General features: G+C 50.8%; 1 protein-coding gene across 4 annotated transcripts in view; it reads left to right on the top strand.

Annotated features, from left to right (window-relative positions):
- The window catches only part of SIGLEC1 (sialic acid binding Ig like lectin 1), a 31,930-nt gene that overhangs the window by 5,426 nt on the left and 2,118 nt on the right, over positions 1-24,386 (top strand). For 2 of the 4 annotated variants that reach the window (XM_019733829.3, XM_074317601.2), the window contains exons 2-21: positions 639-714; positions 995-1,354; positions 1,614-1,910; positions 11,384-11,650; positions 11,989-12,243; positions 13,528-13,827; positions 14,482-14,739; positions 15,800-16,138; positions 16,406-16,663; positions 16,882-17,184; positions 18,577-18,837; positions 19,000-19,311; positions 19,796-20,047; positions 20,377-20,646; positions 20,735-20,986; positions 21,260-21,562; positions 22,196-22,456; positions 23,251-23,553; positions 23,823-23,928; positions 24,309-24,381. In XM_019733829.3, coding sequence (XP_019589388.3) covers positions 666-714; positions 995-1,354; positions 1,614-1,910; positions 11,384-11,650; positions 11,989-12,243; positions 13,528-13,827; positions 14,482-14,739; positions 15,800-16,138; positions 16,406-16,663; positions 16,882-17,184; positions 18,577-18,837; positions 19,000-19,311; positions 19,796-20,047; positions 20,377-20,646; positions 20,735-20,986; positions 21,260-21,562; positions 22,196-22,456; positions 23,251-23,553; positions 23,823-23,928; positions 24,309-24,381 — 5,079 coding nt within the window. In that variant the 5' untranslated portion in view covers positions 639-665. Of the gene's footprint in view, positions 1-383; positions 715-994; positions 1,355-1,613; positions 1,911-11,383; positions 11,651-11,988; positions 12,244-13,527; positions 13,828-14,481; positions 14,740-15,799; positions 16,139-16,405; positions 16,664-16,881; positions 17,185-18,576; positions 18,838-18,999; positions 19,312-19,795; positions 20,048-20,376; positions 20,647-20,734; positions 20,987-21,259; positions 21,563-22,195; positions 22,457-23,250; positions 23,554-23,822; positions 23,929-24,308; positions 24,382-24,386 lie in introns of those variants that run through there. The other 2 variants (XM_074317602.2, XM_088789237.1) reach the window with 1 other exon arrangement.

The following is a 24,386-nucleotide window of genomic DNA, read 5'->3' as shown; positions in this document are numbered from 1 at the left end:
GGAGCAGAGAATGAGGGCAGAGCTGGCAGTAAGAAATATGTATTAGGCCCATAGCTCATGGACAATGGGCAGCCACAGAAAGTTTTTGAGCAGGGGAGTGGCTCTTAAAGGTGGCACTTTGGTGAGTGCTCAGTCAAGCCCCATTATAGCTTATAGCTAGTTGGTAAGGCTGGAGGTAGGGAGACAAATCTTGAGTTAGAAACCATCATTCTTGCTGAGTGCGTTGGTATAAGTCACTGGGCCTCTCTGAGTTCCAGTTCCTGTTCTCAGGTGGCAGGGAGGGACAGGGAAGTGGGAAGAAAACGAGAAACATCTGTTCATCTGCTCTAGGGCAGTATCCTTAAGGGGCTGGGAAAGCAGAACTTGGGGTGGGGTTTAGGGACACATATTGAACTTTCTGGGGCATGATACCAAGTGAGGGCATTCCTGGTAAAGTCCAAGCCGTGACCGTGGGCTCCTGGCTCCCAGCTGATGACTGCCCAGAAGTCCTTGGCAGCCCTGCTCTCTCACTGGGTTGGCCAGCACAGCATGTGGGAACACAAGACTGGGCTCTCAGCAGGCTCTGAGGCTGGGGTGCCCTGAGGTTCCTTAGGAGGCCCCTGTGTGCCCAACCAACACAGTGTACACCACCCTCTTAGGCACCAGAACCAGAGCAAGAACCTGCTATGGGCCACCTGCTCCAGCTGCTCTACCTGGCCTCATCCATCTCAGCAGGTAAGCTTTGCTGGCCTTGCCTGTTTCTCAGGGCCCAGACTTGCTGGCCCACGGACTGGACTGTGCCTTGTCACAGGTTTGGCCGCTGAGGTGGAAGGGCAGGCACAGGGAGGCACTGGAAGGGAGCATGACTTTCCTTGGGGCGCCCAGAGAGGCTGAGCTGCTGGGGGCAGGGTAGGGTTTGGGGGTTCATCTGGGGCACGTTCCATGGGGCAGACCTTAGGGCTCTTCGGTGACCCCAGGCCTGCATTATTCTCCTGTCTGTCTGCCCCTCCCTCAGTCCTGGCGTCATGGGGCAGCTCCAGTCCTAATGACGTGCAAGGAGTGAAGGGGTCCTGTCTCATCATCCCCTGCGTCTTCACTTTCCCTGCTGATGTGGAGGTGCCTCATGGCATCGTAGCAATTTGGTACTATGACTACCTGGGCAGTCGGCTGGTGGTTCACCATTCGGGAGACCCCCAGTTGGTGGAGGAACGCTTCCGCGGCCGCACCGAACTGCTGGGGCGCCCCGAGCACAGAGTGTGCACCCTGCTGCTAAAGGACCTGCGCCCCCAGGACTCGGGCTCCTACAACTTCCGCTTCGAGATCACGCAGGTCAATGGCTGGTCAGAAGTCAAAGGCACCAAGGTCACCGTGACAGGTGAGGAGAAGGGTGACCTGGCTGCTGCCTGGAAGGGACTCCCAAGCTGCTCCTGGCTCTGCTAACCAACAGCCCCGACTTCTGTCCTAAGCCTAGCCCCAGCCTTGTGTCCCCATACATTCACCCCGAGTGGAAGTGGGGATAGAAAGCAACCTCTCTTTCCCCTTGAAGACCCTTGCCCAGGGTTCACCTCTTAGCTGGGTGAGGAGGTCTCAAGTGTGATAAAGGGGAGTCCTGACCCTCTTGTCTTTGTCCTCAGAGAACCTCAGTGTGCCCACCATTGCCTCGCCATTAGAGCTTCGCGAAGGCATGGAGGCAGAATTCAACTGCTCCACTCCCTACGCGTGCACACAGGAGAGGATCAGCCTGCAGTGGCAAGGCCAGGACCCTGCTCGCTCAGTCACCTCCAACCTCCGGAAGCTCGAGCCCACAGGCATCAGACATCTGGAGACCCTCCGCATGACCCTGTCCTGGAAGGACCACGGCCAGACCCTGCGCTGCCAGCTCTCGGTGGCTGAACATAAGACAGAGGGCGAGATTCACCTCCAAGTGCAGTGTGAGTACACTGGGGCCATTCCCTCATTACCAAGCACACATCTGTGGCTCCCCAATGGAAACTGTTCCTTCTCCAGCCAGTAGAAACATGGCTCTTGCCCTGAGGCAAAGCTGGGTACACTTGGACCTCCAGGGTGGGACAGGTGGAGAGAGAATGCTAAGCACTAAGAACCACGTTTAATGGCTCCTTTTCACCTCTTGTCCCTGAGGCCAGGCTGGGCACAGAAGGGGAGATACAGAGAGCCAAAGACTTGGGGTTCGGGCAGCAAGCACCCTAGGATTTAGCCCAGCTCTGGAGGATACTGGGGGAGGGGAGTGGTCTGCCTCTTTCCTGCCTAAGGCTGCTCACGTTCACGGTAATCAGTGTGTCACTGGACATGGCAAAGACGCCATGGGAGAATGCCCAGTTTCCACTTGATTGAGCATCTCCTCATCCCAGTAAAACAGGGTAGCCTGTTCTAGAACAACAACTATTTACAGGCATCAGGCAGCTAGCTCCACCATCCACTAGATGAGCAAACTTTGGGCAACTTACTTTCCTCTCAGACCCTCTGTTTTCTTTTTTTTTTTTTTTTTTTTAATTAATTAGTTTCAGGTGCACAAGACAAAGCAAAACTTAGACATTTATCATTTATATCCCTCACACTGTGTGAACCCCCCTCCCCCCATCCACTATCCCTCTGTACGTTCCCAAAACCTCTCACCTTCCCCTTATCCCCACCCCCCTGCCCATCTAGCAACCCTCAGTTTTTCCTCCATTTTTCCAAAACTGTTTCTGATTAGTTCATTCACTTATTCTTTTCTTTAGATTCCACATATAAGTGAGATCATATGGTATTTGTCTTTCTCTTTCTGACTTATTTCACTTAACATAATGTTCTCTAGGTCCATCCATGTTGTTGCAAATGGTAAGATTTCTTTCTTCTTTATGGCTGCGTAATACTCCATTGTATAAATGTACCACAGTTTCTTAATCCAGTCATCTACTGATGGGCATTTCGGTTGTTTCCAGGTCTTGGCTATTGTATATAGTGCTGCAATAAACATAGGAGTGCATAAAGATTTTTGAATTGGAGTTTTGGATTTCTCCGGATAGATACCTAGGAGTGGGATTGCTGGATCATAAGGTAGTTCCATTTTCAGATTTTTGAGATATCTCCAAACTGTTTTCCATAGTGGCTGCACCAATCTGCATTCCCACCAACAGTGCACCAGCGTTCCCTTTTCTCCGCATCCACGCCAGCACTTGTTGTTTGTTGATTTATTGATGATAGCCATCCTGACTGGGGTGAGGTGGTATCTCATTGTGGTTTTTATTTGCATTTCTCTAATGGTTAGTGAGGTTGAACATTTCTTCATATGTCTGTTTGCCATCTGTGTGTCCTTTTTAGAGAAATGTCTCTTCATGTCCTCTGCCCATTTTTTAATTGGGTTGTTTGTTTTTTTGGAGTTGAGTTGAGTGAGTTTTTTATAAATTTGTGATATTAACCCCTTATCAGATATATCATTGGCAAATATCTTTTCCCAATCAGTAGGATCCCTTTTTGTTTTATTGATGGTTTCCTTTGCTGTGAAAAAGCTTTTTAGTTTGATGTAATCCCACATGTTTATTTTTCCTCTTACTTCCCTCGCGCGAGGGGATATATCAGTAAAAATCTTACTCCGGGTAATGTCTGTGAAGTTTCTTCCTATATTTTCTTCTAGGAATTTTATGGTTTCAGATCTTACATTTAAATCTTTAAGCCATTTTGAATTTATTTTTGTATGTGGTGTAAGGAGGTGATCCAGCTTCATCTTTTTGCATGTGTCTGTCCAAGTTTCCCAGCACCATTTATTGAATAGACTGTCTTTACCCCACCGTACATTCTTGCTTCCATTGTCATAGATTAAGTGGCCATATAGGCATGGATTTATTTCTGGACTCTCTATTCTGTTCCATTGATCTATGGGTCTGTTTTTATGCCAGTACCATGCTGTTTTGATTACTGTAGCCTTGTAGTATAATTTGAAGTCAGGTATTGTTATACCTCCCACTTTGTTCTTATTTCTCAAGATTGTTGAAGATATCCGGGGTCTTTTGTTATCCCATATAAATTTTAGGATTATATGTTCTATCTCTGTGAAAAATGTCGTTGGTAGTTTGATAGGAATTGCGTTGAATATATATATTGCCTTAGGCAGTATGGACATTTTAACTATATTAATTCTTCCTATCCATGAACATGGTATGTGTTTCCATCTATTTGTATCTTCTTTCATTTCTTTCTTCAGTGTCTTATAATTTTCTGAGTACAGATCTTTTACTTCTTTGGTTAAATTTATTCCCAGGTATTTTATAGTCTTTGGAGCAATTGTAAACGGAATTGCTTTTTTAATTTCTCCTTCTGATGTTTTATTATTGGTATATACAAATGCAACTGATTTCTGAATATTAATTTTGTATCCTGCTACTTTACTAAATTCATCTATCAGCTCTAATAGTTTCTTGGTGGAGTCTTTAGGGTTCTCTAAATATAGTATCATATCATCTGCATATAATGACAGTTTTACTTCCTCCTTACCGATTTGGATGCCTTTTATTTCTTTTTCTTGTCTGATTGCTGTGGCTAGAACTTCCAGCACTATGTTGAATAGAAGTGGAGAAAGTGGGCAGCCTTGCCTTGTTCCTGATTTTAAGGGGAATGGTTTTAGTTTTTCCCCATTGAGTATGATGTTAGCTGTGGGTCTATCATATATGGCCTTTATTATGTTGAGATATGATCCCTCTATTCCCACTTTCTTAAGGGTTTTTATCATGAATGGCTGCTGAATTTTATCAAATGCTTTTTCTGCGTCAATTGATATGATCATATGATTTTTATTTTTCATTTTGTTAATGTGGTGTATCACATTAATTGATTTGCGGATGTTGAACCACCCTTGCATACCAGGGATGAATCCCACTTGATCATGGTGTATAATCTTTTTAATATATTGCTGAATTCTGTTTGCTAGTATTTTGTTGAGGATTTTTGCATCTATGTTCATTAGCGATATCGGCCTGTAGTTTTCTTTTTTTGTGGTGTCTTTGTCTGATTTTGGGATCAGGGTGATAGTGGCTTCGTAAAAAGTGTTTGGGAGTCTTCCCTCCCTCTGGATTTTTTGGAAGAGTTTGAGGAGAATAGGTGACAATTCTTTTTGGAACGCTCTGTAAAATTCACCTGTAAAGCCATCTGGTCCAGGGCTTTTGTTTGTTGGGAGATTGTTGATTACTGATTCAATTTCCTTGGTGGTAATCAGTCTATTCAGGTTTTCTGTCTCCTCTTGAGTTAGCCTTGGGAGGTTGTATGCATCTAGGAAATTGTCCATTTCTTCCAGGTTGTCAAATTTGTTGGCATACAGTTGCTCATAGAAATTTCTTAGGATTTTTTGTATCTCTGCAGTGTCTGTTGTCACTTCTCCTCTTTCATTACTGATTTTATTAATTTGGGTCCTCTCTCTCTTTTTTTTAATGAGTCTGGCTAAAGGTTTGTCAATTTTGTTTATCTTCTCTAAGAACCAACTCTTGGATTCATTGATCTTTTGTATTGTTTTTCTGGTTTCTATTTCATTTATTTCCGCTCTGATCTTTATTATCTCCTTCCTTGTACTCCCTTTGGGCTTATTTTGTTGTTCTTTTTCCAGATCCCTTAAGTGTGAAGATAAACTGTTGATTAGTGATGTTTCTTGTTTCTTTAGGTAGGCCTGCAGTGCTATGAACTTCCCTCTTAGGACTGCTTTCGCTGCATCCCATAGATTTTGGGTCGTTGTATTTTCATTTTCGTTTGTCTCGAGATATCTTTTGATTTCTTCCTTGATCTCCTGTTTGACCCATTCATTGTTTAGTAACATATTATTCAGCCTCCATGAATTTGTGTGTCTTCCAGTCTTTTTCCTGTAGTTCATTTCTAATTTCATAGCACTGTGGTCAGAGAAGACAATTGGTATGATTTCAATTTTCTTAAATTTATCCAGACTTGCTTTGTGGCCTAACATATGGTCTATCTTGGAGAATGTTCCATGTGCGCTTGAGAAGAACGTGTATTCTGCAGCATTGGGGTGGAATGCTCTGAAAATATCGGTTAAATCCAAGTGGTCCAATGTGTCATTTAAGGCTGTTGTTTCCGTATTGATTTTCTGTCTGGAAGACCTGTCCCTTGTTGTCAGAGGTGTGTTGAAGTCCCCTACTATGATAGTGTTACTGTTGATCTCCATCTTTATGTCTGTCAATATCTGTTTTATATATTTAGGTGCTCCTATGTTGGGTGCATAGATGTTTACTAGGGTTATATCCTCTTGTCGAATTGATCCCTTTATTATTATATAGTGTCCATCTTTGTCTTTTAATATTTTCTTCATTTTAAAGTCTATTTTGTCAGAGATAAGTATTGCAACTCCAGCTTTTTTCTCATTTCCATTTGCATGGAATATCTTACTCCAACCCTTCACTTTTAGCCTGTGTGTGTCTTTTGATCTGAGGTGAGTCTCTTGTATACAGCATATACAAGGGTCTTGCTTTCTTATCCATTCAGCCACCCTATGTCTCTTGATTGGAGCATTTAAACCATTTACATTTAAAGTGATTATTGATAAGTACATAGTTATTGCCATTTTTAAATTTGTGGATAAGTTGTTTTCGTCTTTCTTCTATTTACAGAAGTCCTTTTAGTATTTCTTGCAATGCTGGCTTGGTGGTAATGAATTCCTTTAGCTTATTCTTTTCTGGGAAGCTCTTTATCTCCCCGTCGATTTTAAATGATAGCCTTGCTGGATAAAGCAACCTAGGTTGTAGGCCTTTGTTTTCCATCACTTTGAGTATCTCCTGCCACTCCCTCCTGGCCTTCAATGTTTCTGCAGAAAAGTCATTTGATAGTCTTATGGGAGTTCCCTTGTATGTAACCCTCTGTCTTTCTCTTGCTGCTTTTAGGATTCTCTCTTTGTCTTTAATCTTTGCCATTTTAGCTATAATGTGTCTTGGAGTGGACCTGTTTGGGTTTATCCTGGTTGGAACTCTCTGCACTTCCTGGACTTGTATGTTGGTTTCCTTCATCAGGTTAGGGAAATTTTCAGACATTATTACTTCAAATATGTTCTCAATCCCTTGTTTCTTCTCTTCACCTTCTGGTATTCCTATGATGCGCATGTTGTTGCGCTTGATGTTATCCCATAGGTCTCTTAAACCATCTTCATTGTTTTTTATTCTTTTTTCTTTCTGTTGTTCTGTTTGGGTGATCTCTGCTAACTTGTCTTCTAAGTCGCTGATTCGATCCTCTGCTTCATCTAACCTGCTGTTAATTCCTTCAAGTGAGTTCTTTATTTCAGTAACTGTGTTCTTTAGTTCTAACTGGTTGTTCGTTATGATTTCTACATCCTTCTTGATGTCCTCTCTAAGTTCCTTAAACATTCTTATCATCAGAATTCTGAACTCTGTCTCTGACAGTTTGGTTACCTCTGCTTCATTTAGTTCCATTTCTGAAGGTTTCTTCTGTTCTTTTATTTGGGATATGTTTCTTTGTTTCCTCATTCTGGCTGACTCTCTGTGTTTGCTTCGATGTATTAGATAGGTGCCCTGGAGTTCTTAGTTCTTGCTGGATTAGTATATAATAAATGTCCTTTATATTTGACTTGCACTACTTCGTTCTCCTCCCCTGCGTGTGCTGTAAAAGTGACTCTTGTGTTGTGTATATTGTCCTGTTAAAGAAGATCCTTAATTGCTTTTCGCTTGTGAGTAGGTGGAGTTAACTCCTAGGCTGACTAGTTGTGAGACTTGGCTTTGCCCACGCAGGGTATTCTGCTGCGTGAGGATTGATCGCTTAGATGTGGTTTGCCCTTTGACCTCTATGTGCCTGTAAAGAATCCCCTCTGAGTGTGTCACTTGTAGGTCAAACCCGGTAGTACTCTGGCTTGGCCTGGAGTTGGCCGCTGGGTATGTTGAATCTTGTGCCTCTTAAGCTGGGCACTGGTAGGGCAATTACAGAACAAAGCAAATCACCAAGCACAACAATAACAACAAGGAAAAAGTCAAATACATTCACATGTAAAAAAACAATCGACAACCCCCACTCGACATAGGCAAAGATGTCAGAAATATAAAGACAAATCAAAACAGAACAAAAAAAAAACAGCGCCAGTTGTGGCTTAAGCCCACCAAGTAATCTCCAGGTTGTTCTCAGCTATAGCACAGAGTCCCCACTCGACACAGGCAAAGATGTCAAAAATATAAAGACAAATCAAAACAGAACAAAACAAGCAAACAAACAAACAAACAAACAAACAAAAACCACAGCGCCAGTTGTGGCTTAAGCCCACCAAGTGATCTCCAGGTTGTTCTGTGTTGAACAACCTGGAGACACAGGCAAAGATGTCAAAAATATAAAGACAAATCAGCACAGAACAAAAAACAAACAAACAAACAAACAAAAAACAAACAAACAAACAAAAAACACAGCGCCAGTTGTGGCTTAAGCCCACCAAGTAATCTCCAAGTTGTTCTCTGCTGTAGCACAGAATCCCCACTCGACACAGGCAAAGATGTCAAAAATATAAAGACAAATCAACACAGAACAAAAACAAACAAACAAACAAAAAACAAACAAACAAAAAACAAACAAACAAAAAACACAGCGCCAGTTGTGGCTTAAGCCCACCAAGTAATCTCCAAGTTGTTCTCTGCTGTAGCACAGAATCCCCACTCGACACAGGCAAAGATGTCAAAAATATAAAGACAAATCAAAACAGAAAGAAAAGAAAAGAAGAAAAAAAAAAAAAAAAAAAAAAAAAAAAAGACAGCTCCAGTTGTGGCTTAAGCCCACCAAGTAATTTCCAAGTTGTTCTCTGCTGTAGCACAGAATCCCCACTCGACACAGGCAAAGATGTCAAAAATATAAAGACAAATCAAAACAGAAAGAAAAGGAAAAAAAGAAAAAAAAAAAAAAAAAGACAGCGCCAGTTGTGGCTTAAGCCCACCAAGTAATCCCCTGCGTATTGTGCAGGTAGAGCCGGTCACCTGATGCCCAGAGTGACTCTGAGGCTGCAGCTTTAGATGCGTGGGGCTGAGGGGTCTGGACAGTAGGTTTTACAAAGTCAGTGCAGTTTCTGCCCTTGCCGGCACATATGCACACCGAGAATAGCACCACCAGCCCTGTGTCCAGCTCTCCTGAGTCTTAGGGCACCTCTTCCCTGTGTGTGTGTGTGGCCGGCAGGGAATTCCTCAGCTGCTGAAAGCTGAGTGCTGTATATACCACTTGCTGCTGATCCCTGGGAGTGCCTCCACCGATGTAATTGCCACGCCCTAGGCAGGCCAGAAAGGGTGGGGGCTGGGGATGGAAAGAGGGGTCTTCTCTTTCCCAGCCCAGCTGTGTCACACCCCACCCACAGGCCAGAAACGGTGGTATCTGGGGGTGGATGAGTCTTCTGTCTCCTAGTCCAGGGCAAACCACACTCTTCTCAGCCTCTTCCCTGGACCAAAGCCAGCGGCCAGTCTTCCCTTAGCCCAAACCCCAAGGCTCCTCTGTAATCTGACACTGCTCTTCAGATCAGGAGCCAGTTTAAGTCTCTGGAAGGGTGGGGGTAGGATTGGAAGAGCGGGGGGAGGGGCCCAGGTATGGAGTTTAATAGTCTCAAATGCTAGATATCCTCCCTCTGCGGGAGGGAGAGGTCTGCTGTGGGACGCAAAGTAGAGTCCGGCACTTGGCTTTTGTGTTCTCTCTTTTTTCCTGGGAACCCCTGCGTCTCTGCAGCTGGGGATGTGTTTGCCCCGCTCTAGGCTGGCTAGAAAGGGTGGGGGCTGGGGATGGAAGGAGGGGTCTTCTCTTTCCCAGCCCCGCTGTCTTAACACTCTTCCCGCAGGCCAGAAAAGGTGGTGGCTGGGGGCGGAAGATTCCCAGCTCCTAGCCTCCTCCCTGGGCCCGCCTGTCTTCCCGGAGCCGGGGCTCCAAGGCGCCTCTGTAATCTGCCGCTGCTCCTTAGTGCAGGGGCTAGATCAAGTCTCTAGAAAGGCGGGGGTAGGGTCAGAAGAGCGGGGGAAGGTGCCCAGGCACGGAGTCTGTGTTCCTTGTCCGGCCCAAGGACCAACTGAGGTTATTAGCTGAAGTTAATGCTGGATATGCTGCCCCTGCAGCGGGAGAGGACCGCTGTGGGACGCAGGGCAAAACGCCCACCTCGTGGCTTCCGGGCTCTCCTCCGTCCTGGGATATCCTGCGTATCTGTAGCCGTGGGTGTGGGCTGGAATTTCACAGGCACAGGTGCGGAGCAGATTTCCACAACCCGAGGGTGGGGGCCGAATTTCTACCGCCACAGGTGTGGACCGCGATCCCAACCCGCGTCCCCACCGCCGCCGCAGGTGCGGCGTGTCTCCGCTCCGCTCCCTTCCTTCTTGCCCTGCTCGCCCAATTTTTCCCCACCTGCAAGAAATCCCTGCGCGAGTCTCTTCGCTGTTCTGCGTGATGAGCAGAGAGTCCTTTGATGGGTTATAAGCTTCCCGTTTCTGATAAGATCCGACGGAGAACTCAAAAAGTGCGCCCCGCTGCCGCCATTGCTATCGACCCTCTGTTTTCTTGTCTGTACAGGGGAGAGGCCATCTATAGTACTGTTAAATAGATACTAGTTCCTATCTCATAGAATTGTTATGAAAATTAGTGGAGTGCTTGGCGCATACTAATTGCTCAAAAATAGTAGTTTCTACTATTTTCATATTTACATAGATTAAGTGCTTGAAAATATGAGCTTGTATTAACATATTACATAGAGAGAGGTTTTGGAATAAGATTTAAAGAAATGCAGTTCTTGGGGGCGGCTGGATGGCTCAGTTGGTTAGAGCGTGAGCTCTTAACAACAAAGTTGCCGGTTCAATTTCCGCATGGGATGGTGGGCTGCGCCCCCTGCAACTAAAGATTGAAAACAGTGACTGGATTTGGAGCTGAGCTGCTCCCTCTACCACTAGATTGAAGGACAACGACTTGACTTGGAGCTGATGGGCCTTGGAAAAACACACTGTCCCCCAATATTTCCCCCCCAAAATGAAAAAGAAATGCAGTTCTTTGTATGGTTGGCACCCTCTTTACAAGTCGGCTAACCATTCTCAGAGCTAGTTTGACTCTGTCTTTGGCCCCCTCCATTAGGTGGTTGGTCCCTCACCAACCAATAGCTACCACAAGCCACCAAAGCAAGCAGTGTGTACCTATGACTCCCAAATAGATGGACAGTGTCATGAGGCAGAAAGCACTAGAAGACAGTGTGGCCTGGATGCTACGTCAAGCATTGCATTGTCAAGGGAGCAGGAAGGGATCAGGAATTCCTCACAAGGTGGGGGACAGTGAAGTCCTGGATAGGGGAACTAACAGGACTGATGATTATTCTGGGTGGGCTTCCTTAGGGCAGAGTGTTCAGAGAGGAAAAGTGTGCCAGCCCCTGCCTGCTCCAGGCACCTTACCTGACACACTCCGTCATACCTTGCAGATGCACCCAAGGGTGTGGAGATCCTCCTCAGCCCCTCGGAGAGGACCATCCGTCCAGGTGATCCAGTTACACTCACCTGCCAGGTGAACAGCAGCTACCCCATTGTCAATTCCGTGCAGTGGGTCAAGGATGGGACACACCTCAAAGCCCAGAGTCATGTGCTGAAGTTGTCCCAGGCAGCCTGGGATGATGCTGGCATGTACACCTGCGAAGCTGAGAATGGTGTGGGCTCCTCGGTCTCCCTTCCTGTCAGCCTCCATATTTTCAGTGAGTCCTGGGTGAGCCTGGGTCTTAACCAGAGGGCAGGGAAAGGGTCCAGGCCACTGGGGCTGAGGGGAGCCAGGCCAAGATGCCTCCTGGAACGTGGATGTGGAGTCCCAGCCCTGCGTCAGACAGATGGCAAACCTCCCTGTCAGGGGCGGATATCAGGAGGATCCCAGTGTACAGGACAGAGATGCAGGGCCAACCCAGGAGCCTCTGCTGCAGAAGGGGTGCGAAGTAGACTGTCAGAGATTTAGGCTGAGTGCTTACAACCCCAGTACTCTGAGAGGTTGGGCCTGGAAGGCGGCTGGGTACCTCCAGTGTGCCCTATGTTGCCCCCACAGTGGCGAAGGTCCAGGTGAGCCCAACAGGCCCCATCCAAGAGCACCAGACAGTGACGCTGGCCTGCAACGTGCCTAAAGGAGCACCCAGTGAGCTGCGCTACAGCTGGTACAAGAACCAAGTCCTGCTGGAGGACGCCCACAGCAGTACCCTCCAGCTGCTTTCGGCCACCAGGGCCGACACCGGCTTCTACTTCTGTGAGGTGCAGAACGCCCGGGGCAAGGAGCGCTCTAGCCCTGTCAGCGTGGTGGTCACCCGTAAGTGGCCAGGGTGGGATGGACGCTGCCAGAGCCGAGCCAAAGGCTAGAGCCCCTGCAGGAGGGTTAGGGTCCTGGGCCCAGATGACCTTGAGCTCTGCAGACCTGAGCAAGGCTTTGACCTCCCTGGACCTTAGTTTCCTCCTATTTAAAAAAAAACACTTTATTTTGAAATAAATTCAAACTTACAAAAAGAGTACAAAGAATTAGCATATACCTTTAACTTAGATTCCCCATTTGTTAATATTTTGATACATTTGCTCTCTTTCTTTTTAACTATATGTTATATGTGTATACACACACATGTATACACACATATGAGCATATATGTGTGCATGCATGTACACACATTTTCTCTTTGTAAACACAGACACATATGCATTCTCTATACACACATATGTATAATATGCACTCTATTGGTATACATACACACATATACGTTATCTATCTATCTATCTATCTATCTATCTATCTATCTATCGATCATCTATCTGAATTTACGTTCCTAAAGTTGCAGACATGTTGCCTTTTTACTCCTTTGTTCCTCAGTGTGTATTTTCTAAGGTTGTGCTCATACATAACCACAGTATAGTGACCACAGTTGGGAAATCTAATATTGACCTAAGACCGTTACCTCATCAACACTCCATATTTAAATTTTACCAATGGACCCAATAATGTTCTTCATGGCAATTATTTTTTCTGATCCAGGATCTAATCCAAGATCCCATATTGCATTCAGTTGACATGTCTCTCTATTCTCCTTTAATCTGGGACAGTTCCTCAGCCTTTTCTTGTCTTTCTTGACATTGGAACTTGAACAGTACAGGCCAGTTGTTGTGTGGCTTCCCTCAGTTTGCATCTGTTGGAAGTGAGTAGACTGAGCCCGGGCACTTGAGCAGGAACGTCACAGACGTGATGCTGCGTCTGTCTTGCTGCATCACATCAGGAGGCACGTTACGTCAGTGCGCCCCATTGCTGGGAGTCTTCACTTTGATCACTTAGTTGAGGTGCTGGTTGTCCACTGCCAAGTCTCTGCCAGTTTTCCCATCTTTAAAGTAGGCTGTGCGACCCCCACTTGCAGGGTTGCCACAAGGACGCCTGGGATGACAGCATGACTTGCCCAGCCCAGGGAAAAAAGTGTATTCAGCAGGCCCTCAGGAGCTGCTGGGCTCACCCCCCTGCCAGGGCATCATGGGACAAAGCAGGTGCAGGGGTCATAGGCTATAAAGAGGGATCCAGGGAGTGCCCCTGTCTGAGGGTGACAAGCTCTTCTCCTCACAGACCCGCCCCTGGCCCCAAACCTAACTGCCTTCTTGGAGACGCAGAGGGGACTGGTGGGCATCCTCCACTGCTCCGTGGTCAGCGAGCCCATGGCCACCCTGGTGCTGTTACACGGGGGGCTTGTCCTGGCCTCCACCCTCGGTGAGGGCAACCGCAGCCCACGCTTCAGCGTCTCCTCTACCCCCAACTTCTTGCGCCTGGAGATCCGAAACTTGGAGCTAGCCGACAGTGGGGAGTACACATGCACAGCCACCAACTCCTATGGGAATGCATCCTCCACCCTGGACTTCCGTGCCAATGGTAAGGTGGCCTAGGGGGGCTTGTGGAGGGAGCCCGAGGAGGAGGCCTGCTCTGGTCTCTTCCTCCTAGGAGTCTAGAGAGCTCAACTGAGGAGCTGAATTAGCTGGCTAGTAAAAACCACATCGAAGATCTGGGCTATATACAGCATCCCAACCTGGGAGGTTCCTGTAAGTCAAGGCAAAAAGGGAAACATGGCAGGTTGTATTATTCCTTTTGTACACATTCTGACTCAATGTAGAGGGTCCTTCATATGCATTCATTTGCTTTTTTATTTATCACACGTTTGGGGCAGGCTCTGTGCTGGGAGTCAGATGCAGGAGGCACAATAAAGAAGTAGGTGCATGTGCTGCCCTCCCCTCCTTCTGAAACCGTGGCAGACATAACTGATTGATCAAGCCAGGTTTTTGACACAAGCTTGGGTTCTGGCTTGGAATCCTTCTCAACCATGCTGCAGCCAGTTACTATCAATAGATCAGGATTGCCATTCGAGGCCAAACTCTCCTGATCTTTGAGAGTCACAGAGCTGATGGCACGAAGCCCAGACCAACCTACAGTTGTGTGGGGAAAGGGTGGTGCTGGAGGGCTTCCTGCAGTAGGTGGCACAGAGCCACAGATGTGCAGAGGAGCTGAGCCTCCCTTTCTCTCTTCTGCCAGTGGCCCGTCTCCTCATCAGCCCAGCAGCAGAGGTGATAGAAGGGCAGGCGGTGACACTGAGCTGCAGGAGCGGCCTGAGCCTGACTCCTGACACCCGCTTCTCCTGGTACCTGAATGGAGCCCTGCTTCTCGAGGGGCCCAGCAGCAGTTTCGTGCTCCCTGCAGCCACCAGAACAGATGCTGGCTCGTACCACTGTCGAGCCCAGGATGGCCACAGTTCCAGTGGGCCGTCCTCACCTGCCGTCCTCACTGTGCTCTGTGAGCAGCCCCCCCATCGGCCCCTGCCTGCCTTGGGGAGGGTCAGTCCACTGGGGTCCACCAGCCATCCCTACTCGGGTCCACAGGCCCTCCTGGCCCTGTCCTGCTCAGGGCCTACATCAGGAGGGCAGCTGCAAGCCTGGGTACCATGGGTCTCTCCATCTAGTGCTAAAATCTGGGGAACAAGGCTAAGGATTTCTTTACCTTCCCATGTCCCATCCTGCAATCCCAGCTCCTAGCCTCAAACCCACCATGGGCACCATGTCCAAGCTTTGTCCTCCTGAGCTGGGCCCTGGGACACCATCTTCCTATATACGTGCACACACCCCAGAGGCTGTGCCCTCACGGGCTCCCAGAGACACAAAGGCAGAACCTCTCGGTGCAGGAACTGCGTCCTATCACGGGTGGATGCTCCATATTATCCGAGGGACTGACTAATGTTCAGGACACACTTAGCTGCCAGAAAGCCTCCCCTGACATGGGCACGAGCAACATCCTGGGACAGTCAGGAAGAACAGCTGACTCCCAGGGGTTTTCAAGTGTCATAGTAAGATCACGTGGGGGCCTTGGCTGACGGCTGTCTTTGACCATCCATCTCCAGAAGCCTCTAGGAAGAGAGCATTTTAGGCATTGTCTGTTATCATGGGAGCTGGCTTGGAGATCAGAGATAAGATGCAGGGAGGAAGGGATGGGGTACCGAGTGGGAGCAGAGAGCAAGCCTCCCAGGGATTGCTATGTGAGCGCCCTCCTCAGGAGCACAAGGGAGTTAGGCAAGTGGCTGGTAGGCCACACCGCACCTTTGTCCACGCTAGAATATGGCCCTCCTTCCTCTGGGAAGACTCAGTCCAGCACTAGGGCATAGCTTAGCATGAGGCACATGGGCTGAATTCCTTCCACCCTGGTTTGGTTTTCCTTGTGCAGTGCACAGCCTGCACAGCTGTTTGTGGTAGCTCTGGGCACACCCCTTTATCCAGTGTGTTCTGGGAGCCTAACCAGCTTCGGGACCTGTGAGGCCCTGGCAGAGATTGTGGATGAGTGCCCATGCTCTTCCTCCTTACAGACGCCCCACGCCAGCCCATGCTCACTGCCCGGCTGGACCTCGATGCTACAGGAGGTGGGGCTGGCCGTCGAGGCTTTCTCGAGTGCCGTGTGGATAGTGACCCCCCAGCCCAGCTGCGGCTGCTCCACAGGGACCATGTAGCAGCCTCTTCTCTGCCATCAGAGGGTGGCTGCTGCACCTGTGGGGGCTGTTCCCAGCGCACAAAGGTCCACAGAGCCCCCAACCTGCTGCGTCTGGAGATTCGAGACCCGGTGCTGGAGGACGAGGGTGTGTACCTGTGTGAGGCCAGAAACACTCTGGGCAATGCCTCCTCCTCCTCAGTGAACTTCGATGCCCAGGGTAAGTCAGGGCAGGAAGTGGTGGCATTGGGTCGGGGCCAGTACTCAGGACAATTCTCTGCAACCTGGCTCCAAGGAAGGTCTGTCCAGTGAAACCATCTCATTCAACAGTGGGAGTTCACTTTCTTCCCCCATCTATTGGGCACTCCAGAGGGTCTCTCCTTCCTGCCCCCTCCTGGCTGGGAAACTGGACCACTGGCCCCTGGGGTGGGGGGGAACAGTCAAGGTGAGGCCTGTCTCGAGTGAGCCTGTGTTGCCTGCTCTCCAGCCACTGTCCTGGTCGTCACACCGTCACACAGACTGCTAGAAGGCACCGGAGCCAACCTGACTTGCAATGTGAGCCGGGAAGCCAGCGGTGGCCCTGCCAACTTCTCCTGGTTCCGGAATGGGGCACTGTGGGCCCAGGGTCCGCTGGAGACCGTGACGCTGCTGCCTGTGGCCAGAACAGATGCTGCCCTCTATGCCTGCCGCATCCTTTCTGAGGCTGGTGCCCAGCTCTCTGCCCCTGTGGTCCTGAGTGTGCTCTGTGGGTGATGGGCAAGGGCAGTGTTGGGCACTTGGAGGGCTGAGGGGGTAGGGTGGGAAGAACCAGGCTGGGGTTGGGTTTGGGGAGACAAAAACATGGCTTGGGCATGAGAAAGTGTGGGTCTGGACTGTGTGTGGAGGTAGGAGTGGGACACAGAGTGGCAGCCACGATGTGGTGAGCTGTGCTGGGGTGACCTGAGCTCCCCGCTGTCCCTGCAGATCCCCCGGACCCTCCAAAGCTGTCAGCCCTCCTGGACGTGGGCCAGGGCCACATGGCTGTGTTTGTCTGCACTGTGGACAGTAGTCCCCTGGCCCAGTTGGCCCTATTCCATGGGGAGCGCCTCCTGGTCACCAGCATGGGCCCCCAACTCCCATCCCGTGGCCGTCTCCAGGCCAAAGCCATGGCCAACTCCCTGCAGCTAGAGGTCCGAGACCTGGGCCTTGGGGACTCTGGCAGCTACCGCTGTGAGGCCACAAATGTCCTCGGATCAGCCAATACCTCCCTCTTCTTCCAGGTGCGAGGTGAGTATCAGTCCTCTGAAGATGTAGTAGACCCAGGTGCCCTGGGGGCCATCTGGCCAGGTTTTGGGCTGAGCTGTGTGTATTTTGTGCAGAAATCTGAGATCTTTTCAGCCATAGTTTGGGGATAATTTCCAACCAGCCAGCCAATAGGAGGCCTCCCTACTCCAGCTAGATATTTACAGCCAATAGGCGGCTGTGGCAATTGCACAAGGCATCTTGCTTCTTGCTTGGTTGGAGCAATTTGACAGATAACTTCTTTTGTAATAATATAATTTTGTTAGATAATAATAATTCTCACACAAAACTTAATGTATGTATAGTATGCCTATACATGTGTAATGTATGTATATGAATGTGTGTATGTACACACATATATATACACGAGTTTGTACACAGACATAGAATACGTTCATATTCTTTATTAGTATATATAGTCATACGCATATATATTCTTCTGTAAAAATCCTCCCTACATGAATAAACCAGGAAAAAGGAAAGTTAATGCACATAATGCTGCAAAGGTCAAAGAAAAGCACACAATTTTTCTCCCACAATGACAAACATCAATTTTTGAACATTTTCCTTTGGACTTGGTTCTATAAATCTTTTCTTATTTATCATGCCAATCTCACAGGCAGAGAAATTAAGGGTCAGAGCTTTAGGAGCTTGCTCATGATCACGTGACTAGCAGGTAGCCCTGCAAGCTCAGGACTAACCTGGTTCTGGTCTCAGGTACAGCCTGTGTTCTCTGTCACTACTCCTGCTGTGCCTCCTTCTCACTGCCCCCACTCTGGTGTCCTCCTGCCTCAGGCCCAAGGGGAACTGAGGACTGCCCTTTGCCCAGTCCCCTGTTCCTGGGCTCTCATGACCCGGAGCCTGGGTGCAGAGCTGGGCTGGAGAGGGCTGGCGAGAACTCAAGATCACACAGTGGCTACTTTCCTCTTCCAAGCCCTCAGTCACCGCTGCAGAGTCCAGCTCATGATCAGGCAATGGCCCTTGTCATGACCTAACTCCCATTTTAGTGCTTTATAGAGTCAAACCAGCATTTGTCAAGAGCTAACACATGCACGCACTGTGCCTGGTGCTGAGTTACTAATCATACAAGTCACGCCCTTGACAGGCTCGCCCTCTTGTAGGCGAGGTGTGATGAATGGCACAGCAAAGCCATAACTCAAGGTGGTGGGCAGTAAATGCTAAGACAGACCGATGCTGGGTAGGGGAAAGAGGAGAGGCCGAGGCATGGAGTTGAAGTGGGCAGTGGGCGAGGTGGAGAGGCTGTGGCTCCAGGACAGAGGGTTGCGGTCATGCAGTTCTGGCGTGGATGCATATCCAGTCTCAGATACAGGGGCTTATAGCGGAGGGCCCTCACTTGCTCTCGGTTTCTCCCTGCAGGGGCCTGGGTCCAGGTGTCACCATCATCTGAGCTCCAGGAGGGCCAGGCTGTGGTCCTGAGCTGCAAGGTACCCACGGAGGCCCTGGAGGGGACCTCATACCACTGGTATCGGGATGGCCAACCCCTCCCAGAGTCGACCGCGGCAACACTCCATTTCGCAGCCATAACTTTGAGCCAAGCTGGGGCCTACCACTGTCAAGCCCAGGCCCCGGGCTCAGCCACCACAAGCCTGGCTGCCCCTGTCAGCCTCCACGTGTCCTGTAAGCGCTTTCACACTGTGCATGTTTCTTGGAGGGTGAAGGAGCCAAGGGCACAGCTGGGGGAGGGGAGGCTGAGCCCCTGGTCTTGGGCTCCGCCTCCATGAAAGAGCCTTAGATGAGGGACCCCCTGACCAGATCCTGACCACTCCCTGCTTTGTGTAGATGCCCCACGCCAGGCCACTCTTACCACCCTGATGGACACCGGCTCTGGGAGACTGGGCCTCCTCCTGTGCCGTGTGAACAGTGACCCCCCGGCCCAGCTACGACTGCTTCATGGGGACAGCCTCGTGGCCTCCACACTACAAGGTGTGGGGGAACTTGCAGGCAGCTCTCCCCGGCTACAGGTGGCTGTGGCCCCCAACACACTGCGCCTGGAGATCCACAGTGCAGTGCTCGAGGATGAGGGCGTCTACACCTGTGAAGCTACCAACAGCCTGGGCCAGACCTTGGCCTCGGCCAGTTTCGATGCCCAGGGTCAGTGTGGGGGTGTGAGTATGTGCATGGTGGTTCCTTTAAGAGGAAAGAAGGTTGGAGAGGGTTCTGGAAGCCTGGGGCACAGGCAAAAGGACTGAACTTAAGGAATTTCCATTTCCACTCTTCTTAAGGGCAGCGGTCTCCAAACTTGGGTTTCATGGAAGAGCCTTCTTAAAAACAGTATTTTACATGAATGCCCAGTGGATAAAACTAATCAGAAAGTGGGTGCTCAAGGCGAAACTATAGCAGGGCCACAGAAGACTGTATTCTCCCATGTGCCCCCCATGAGGGACGGGGGGTTCTGCAGAACTCTGCTTGGGACCACCTGAGAGATGATGGATCATTTCCCAAGCTCTTCTGAGCCCCATTTACAGGAGGACTACCTGTGCCTCCCAGAGGCTGCGGGGCTTCCCTCTGTCATGGAGACAAATGGCTTGTTTCACACAGCCTCACTGGTGTCCCCATGCCCTCCTTCTCTCCCCAGCTGTGAGTGTGCAAGTGTGGCCCAAGGCCACCGTGCAGGAGGGGCAGCTGGTGAACCTGACCTGCCTTGTGTGGAGCACCCACCTGGCCCAGCTCACCTACACGTGGTACAAGGATGGGCAGCAGCACCCAGGTGCCCGCTCCATCCTCCTGCCCAATGTCACCGTCATGGATGCCGCCTCCTACCGCTGCGGTGTGGTGACCCCTGACCAGGCACCCCACCTCTCCAGACCTGTCATCTTGGACATCCTCTGTGAGTGTGGTTGGCTGCAGGGTGGAGCTCGAAAGAATGACAGCAGCTTACAGGGATCAGGGCATGGCCAGAGCCCCACAGGTGTCCACTGGGAACTTTGTACAGGAATTCATCCGACTGGTGGAGCACTGCACAAGGAGCATGAGAGTTGTGGGGGGCAGGGCTACGGAATATGTCCTCTCTGGGCAGAGCAGCAGTGCCTCAGATTGGGCAAGTGGAGGCCATTGGGGTAGGGAGCCAGGGCCGTCCTGATTTGAATGTCACCTGCAAACTGGCCTCCTTATGGCTGTGGACTCTGAACTCCTTTTATGTCTTTTGTGCTCCTGTAGATGCACCCCGCAGCCTGCGCCTAACCTACCTCCTGGAGAGCCATGGTGGGCGGCTGGCCCTGCTACTGTGCACTGTGGACAGCCGCCCACCGGCACAGCTGGCCCTCAGCCGTGCTGGCCGCCGCCTGGCCTCCTCAACCACAGCCTCTGAGCCCAACACCCTGCGCCTGGAGCTGTGGGAACCTCAGCCCAGCGACGAGGGTCTCTATAGCTGCTCAGCCCACAGTCCTCTGGGACAGGCCAACACGTCCTTGGAATTGCGGTTAGAAGGTAAGGCAGGGCCCAGGTCAAATTACCAGGGGTGGGATTAGCTGTGGTGTCTAGCTGGGCCCAGCTGACCCTGGTGTCCTTGGGACAGGTGTGCAGGTGACCCTGGCTCCATCAGCCTCTGTGCCTGAGGGGGCCTCCATCACAGTGACCTGTGAAGACCCTGCTGCTAGGCCACCCACTCTCTACACCTGGTACCACAACAGCCGCTGGCTGCAGGAAGGACAAGCCTCCTCCCTCTCATTCCCGGTGGCTACACGGGCTCATGCAGGCGCCTACTCCTGCCAGGTCCAGGATGCCCAGGGGACACGCAGTTCTAGGCCTGCGGCCCTGAAAGTTCTCTGTGAGCAGGGGTCCTTGGCTGGGGGTGCCCAGGGTGGTGGAGGGCATTTCCAGGCTGCGGTGGGGATGGGCACAGGACCACAGTGGACCTAGGAATGGGCACTTGGGGAAAAAGGACATAGGTGATGAGGAAAGAGACCCTAGGTCCCTGGGAATGCTGCTTGGAGGAATCTGCCCACAGGACTCTAGAGAAGGTGGCACTTCTAGGAGGGTGGACAATGGACAGTACAGGGTTTCCAAGCAAGGCCCCCAACTGTGCCCTGCCCCACCCCAGATGCCCCTCGGGATGCTGTTCTGTCCTCCTTCCGGGACTCGAGGGCCAGTCCCATGGCTGTAGTGCAGTGCACTGTGGACAGTGAGCCACCTGCCGAGCTGACCCTGTCCCGAGATGGCAAGGTGCTGGCTTCCAGTCACGGGGTCCATGGCTTGACATCGAGGACAGGCCATGTCCAGGTGGCCCGTAATGCCCTGCGACTGCAGGTGCAAGATGTGCCCTCAGGTGATGAGGACACCTACGTCTGCACGGCCCACAACTTGCTGGGCTCAGTCAGCACTACAGGGCAGCTACATGCGGAAGGTGAGGAGGAGAGGGGGAAGGACTCAGGTGCTGTGGGATTGGAGTCCATGTGGAGGGAGGCTGGCGGGCCAGAAGGGTAGATATAGCCCTGCCTAATGATGGAAGAGGAGCAGCTCCCCCTGGAGGGGTTTGCCCAGCCAGAGGGGGAGAAACAACCTTGCCCTTGGAGAGCTCCCTACAAGAGCAGCGGTGTAGCAATGCCCAAGAGGAGGTTGGGTGCAGGAGAGACAACTCTGTCCTCACAGAACCCAATCTGGGGGTGGTGCAGAGACCTACCCTGGGGAAGCCTGGGGTGGGGCGAGGTACAGAGCCCTACTCTCAGGGAGACCAGTCTGAGGAAGGTTGCAGTCCCACCCTTGGGGAGTCAGGTCTGAGGGCAGGACACAGCCTCATCGATCAGAAAGCCTGGTTTGATAAGAGAGAGAGACACAGCCCTGCTCTAGAGATCCCCAGTGCAAGGATGAGAGACAGCGCTGTTCTCAGAGACCTCAGTCTGCTGGGGGAGACATAGTCTCTTCTTCAGGGACCCCAATCTTAGGTCAGGTCAGGACTTCTCGGAAGGCCAGAGGCCTCTCCAATCTGGCTCCCAAAGGCCTGCAGATCCCAACCACCCCTGGCCGTCGGCCTCTGCAGGTGTGCGTGTGGTGGCCCAGCCAGGCCTGGAGGTGCCTGAGGGCGCAGCACTGAACTTGAGCTGTCACCTTCCTGGTGGGCCCAGGCCCATGGGCAACTCTACCTTCGCTTGGTTCTGGAATGGCCAGCAACTACATTCGGAGCCTGTGCCCACCCTCACCTTCTCGTACGTGGCCCGTGCCAAAGCTGGAGTGTACTACTGCCGGGCTGAGCTCCCCACCGGGCCCACCATCTCTGCTCCGGTCATGCTCCGTGTACTCTGTAAGTGACACCCTCCCCCTGCCTCAGTCTCCCCACATCTCACATGCTCACCTCAGGTCTTCCTCCTCTTCTGTCTGCAAAGAGCAAGGACTTCACAGGTATGGAGTTCTGGGTTGGAAGACTACCACTGACTGGTTGTGTGAGCTCGTGTGTCCCTGCCTTGGTTTCCTCATCTACAAAGCACCAGTCCCCTCACCTTGTGAGGTGTATAGGAGATAAAGCACACAGAGTGCCTGGAACACAATAGGCCCTCATCAGTCTTGGTCCCCTACTCCATTTTTCACCAGGGTCCCACGCTGTATCAGCCAGCTACTGCTGCGTATCAAGTCACCTCAAAACTTAGCACTTAAAATGACAGCCATTTTATTTGCTCACAATTCTGTGGGTCAGAAATTTGGGCTGGGCTCAGCTAGGCAGTTCTTCTGCTGGTCTTACCTCATGTGGCTGCAGTTGTCTGATGGCTGAACTGAGGCTAGATGGTCTAGGATAACTTCACCTTCTTGGCTGGCTGTTGGCTGGGCCACATGTGTGCGGCAGGCTGGCCTGGGCTTCCCAAATGGTTGTGTTCCAAGGAGAGCAGAAGCTGCGAGTACTCTCGAGGTCTAGCTCTGACCTCATTGTGTGTCTACATAACGTCACTTCTGTCTTTTAACGGTTAAAGCGAGTCACAGATTCAAGGAGTGAGGAAATGAACTCTTGATGGGAGGAGCAGCGAAGTCCCCTTGCATGGGTGTAGGGGAGGCAGGAATTTATGGTTGTTTTCCACAATTACCACACTCCCTGTCTTCCTACAGACCCTCCCAAGATGCCCACCATGACGGTCTTTGTGGAGCCTGAGGGTGGTATGCAGGGCATCCTGGACTGCCGAGTGGACAGCGAGCCCCTAGCCAACTTGACTCTCCACCTTGGCAGTCGTCTGGTGGCCTCCAGCCAGCCCCGAGTCACTCCAGCCGAGCCGCACATCCACGTCTCAGCTGCCCCCAATGCCTTGAGAGTGGACATTGAGGAGTTGAGACCCAGTGACCAGGGGGAATATGTGTGCTCTGCCTCCAATGCTCTAGGCTCTGCCTCTGCCTCCACCTACTTTGGAACCAGAGGTGAGGGAGGGCTCCGCCTCCCAGGCTGCTCTGCACAAGGTCCAGCTCTCATGCCCAAGGGCTTCCTTCCGAGGTCGTCCTTGAATTCCTTTAGTGGCAATCAGCTTGTCTGTCTAGTCTAGTCTGGTTGCTAGAAGCTCCTTTACATGAGGAAGCTCCTAGGATAAAGTGAAAGTCAGAAGAAGTTTCATCTTGGGGGAGTCATCTTGGGAAGGAGCAGCGGAGGCCTGGAGCCACAGCTGCCCCCTGAGCTACCCCCTGTGTTCCAGCCCTGCACCGTCTGCGCCTGTTCCAGAAGCTACTCTGGGTCTTCGGGCTGCTGGCAGGCCTCTTCTTCCTCCTCCTGCTGGGCCTGGGGGCCTACTATACCTTGAGGTGGGTGTGGAGCTAGGGCTGGATGGAGCCGCCTCATCCTTCTCCCTTGCTCCCAACATTCCCCCATGTCCCTCCTACCAAATTCACAGCCTCCATACTTTCTAGCCTGTTCCCCTCCCTCCTCATGTTCCAAATTTGGGGCTCCCTTTTAGAATCATCTCTAAATCCATCTTGCTGTACTTTGCTTCTTTTCTTGTCTCTACCCTGTCCGTGCTGAAGAAAGGGCCGGGAAGGAAGAAAGTTAAGGTACCTCGCACTCCACAATGCTCCCCACTGCTCGGTGCAGTGAGCAGTCAGGGGACACGCATGTGGGGTGGGGGAAGGGAATGGGGGCAGGCAGCCAGGGGAGAGGCTCTCTGACTCCACTCTTGCCCTTGCAGAAGGAGGTATTTTCATAAGCTAAGTGTGGGTGAGAATTTGATGGAGATGGATTCTCAGAAGGACACCACGCAGGTACG

The sequence above is a fragment of the Rhinolophus sinicus genome, chromosome 13 (assembly GCF_057876585.1).
Source record: "Rhinolophus sinicus isolate RSI-liver-muscle chromosome 13, RSI-T2T, whole genome shotgun sequence".
Taxonomy (NCBI): Eukaryota; Metazoa; Chordata; class Mammalia; order Chiroptera; family Rhinolophidae; genus Rhinolophus; species Rhinolophus sinicus.
This window is presented reverse-complemented; position numbering and strand designations above follow the sequence as displayed.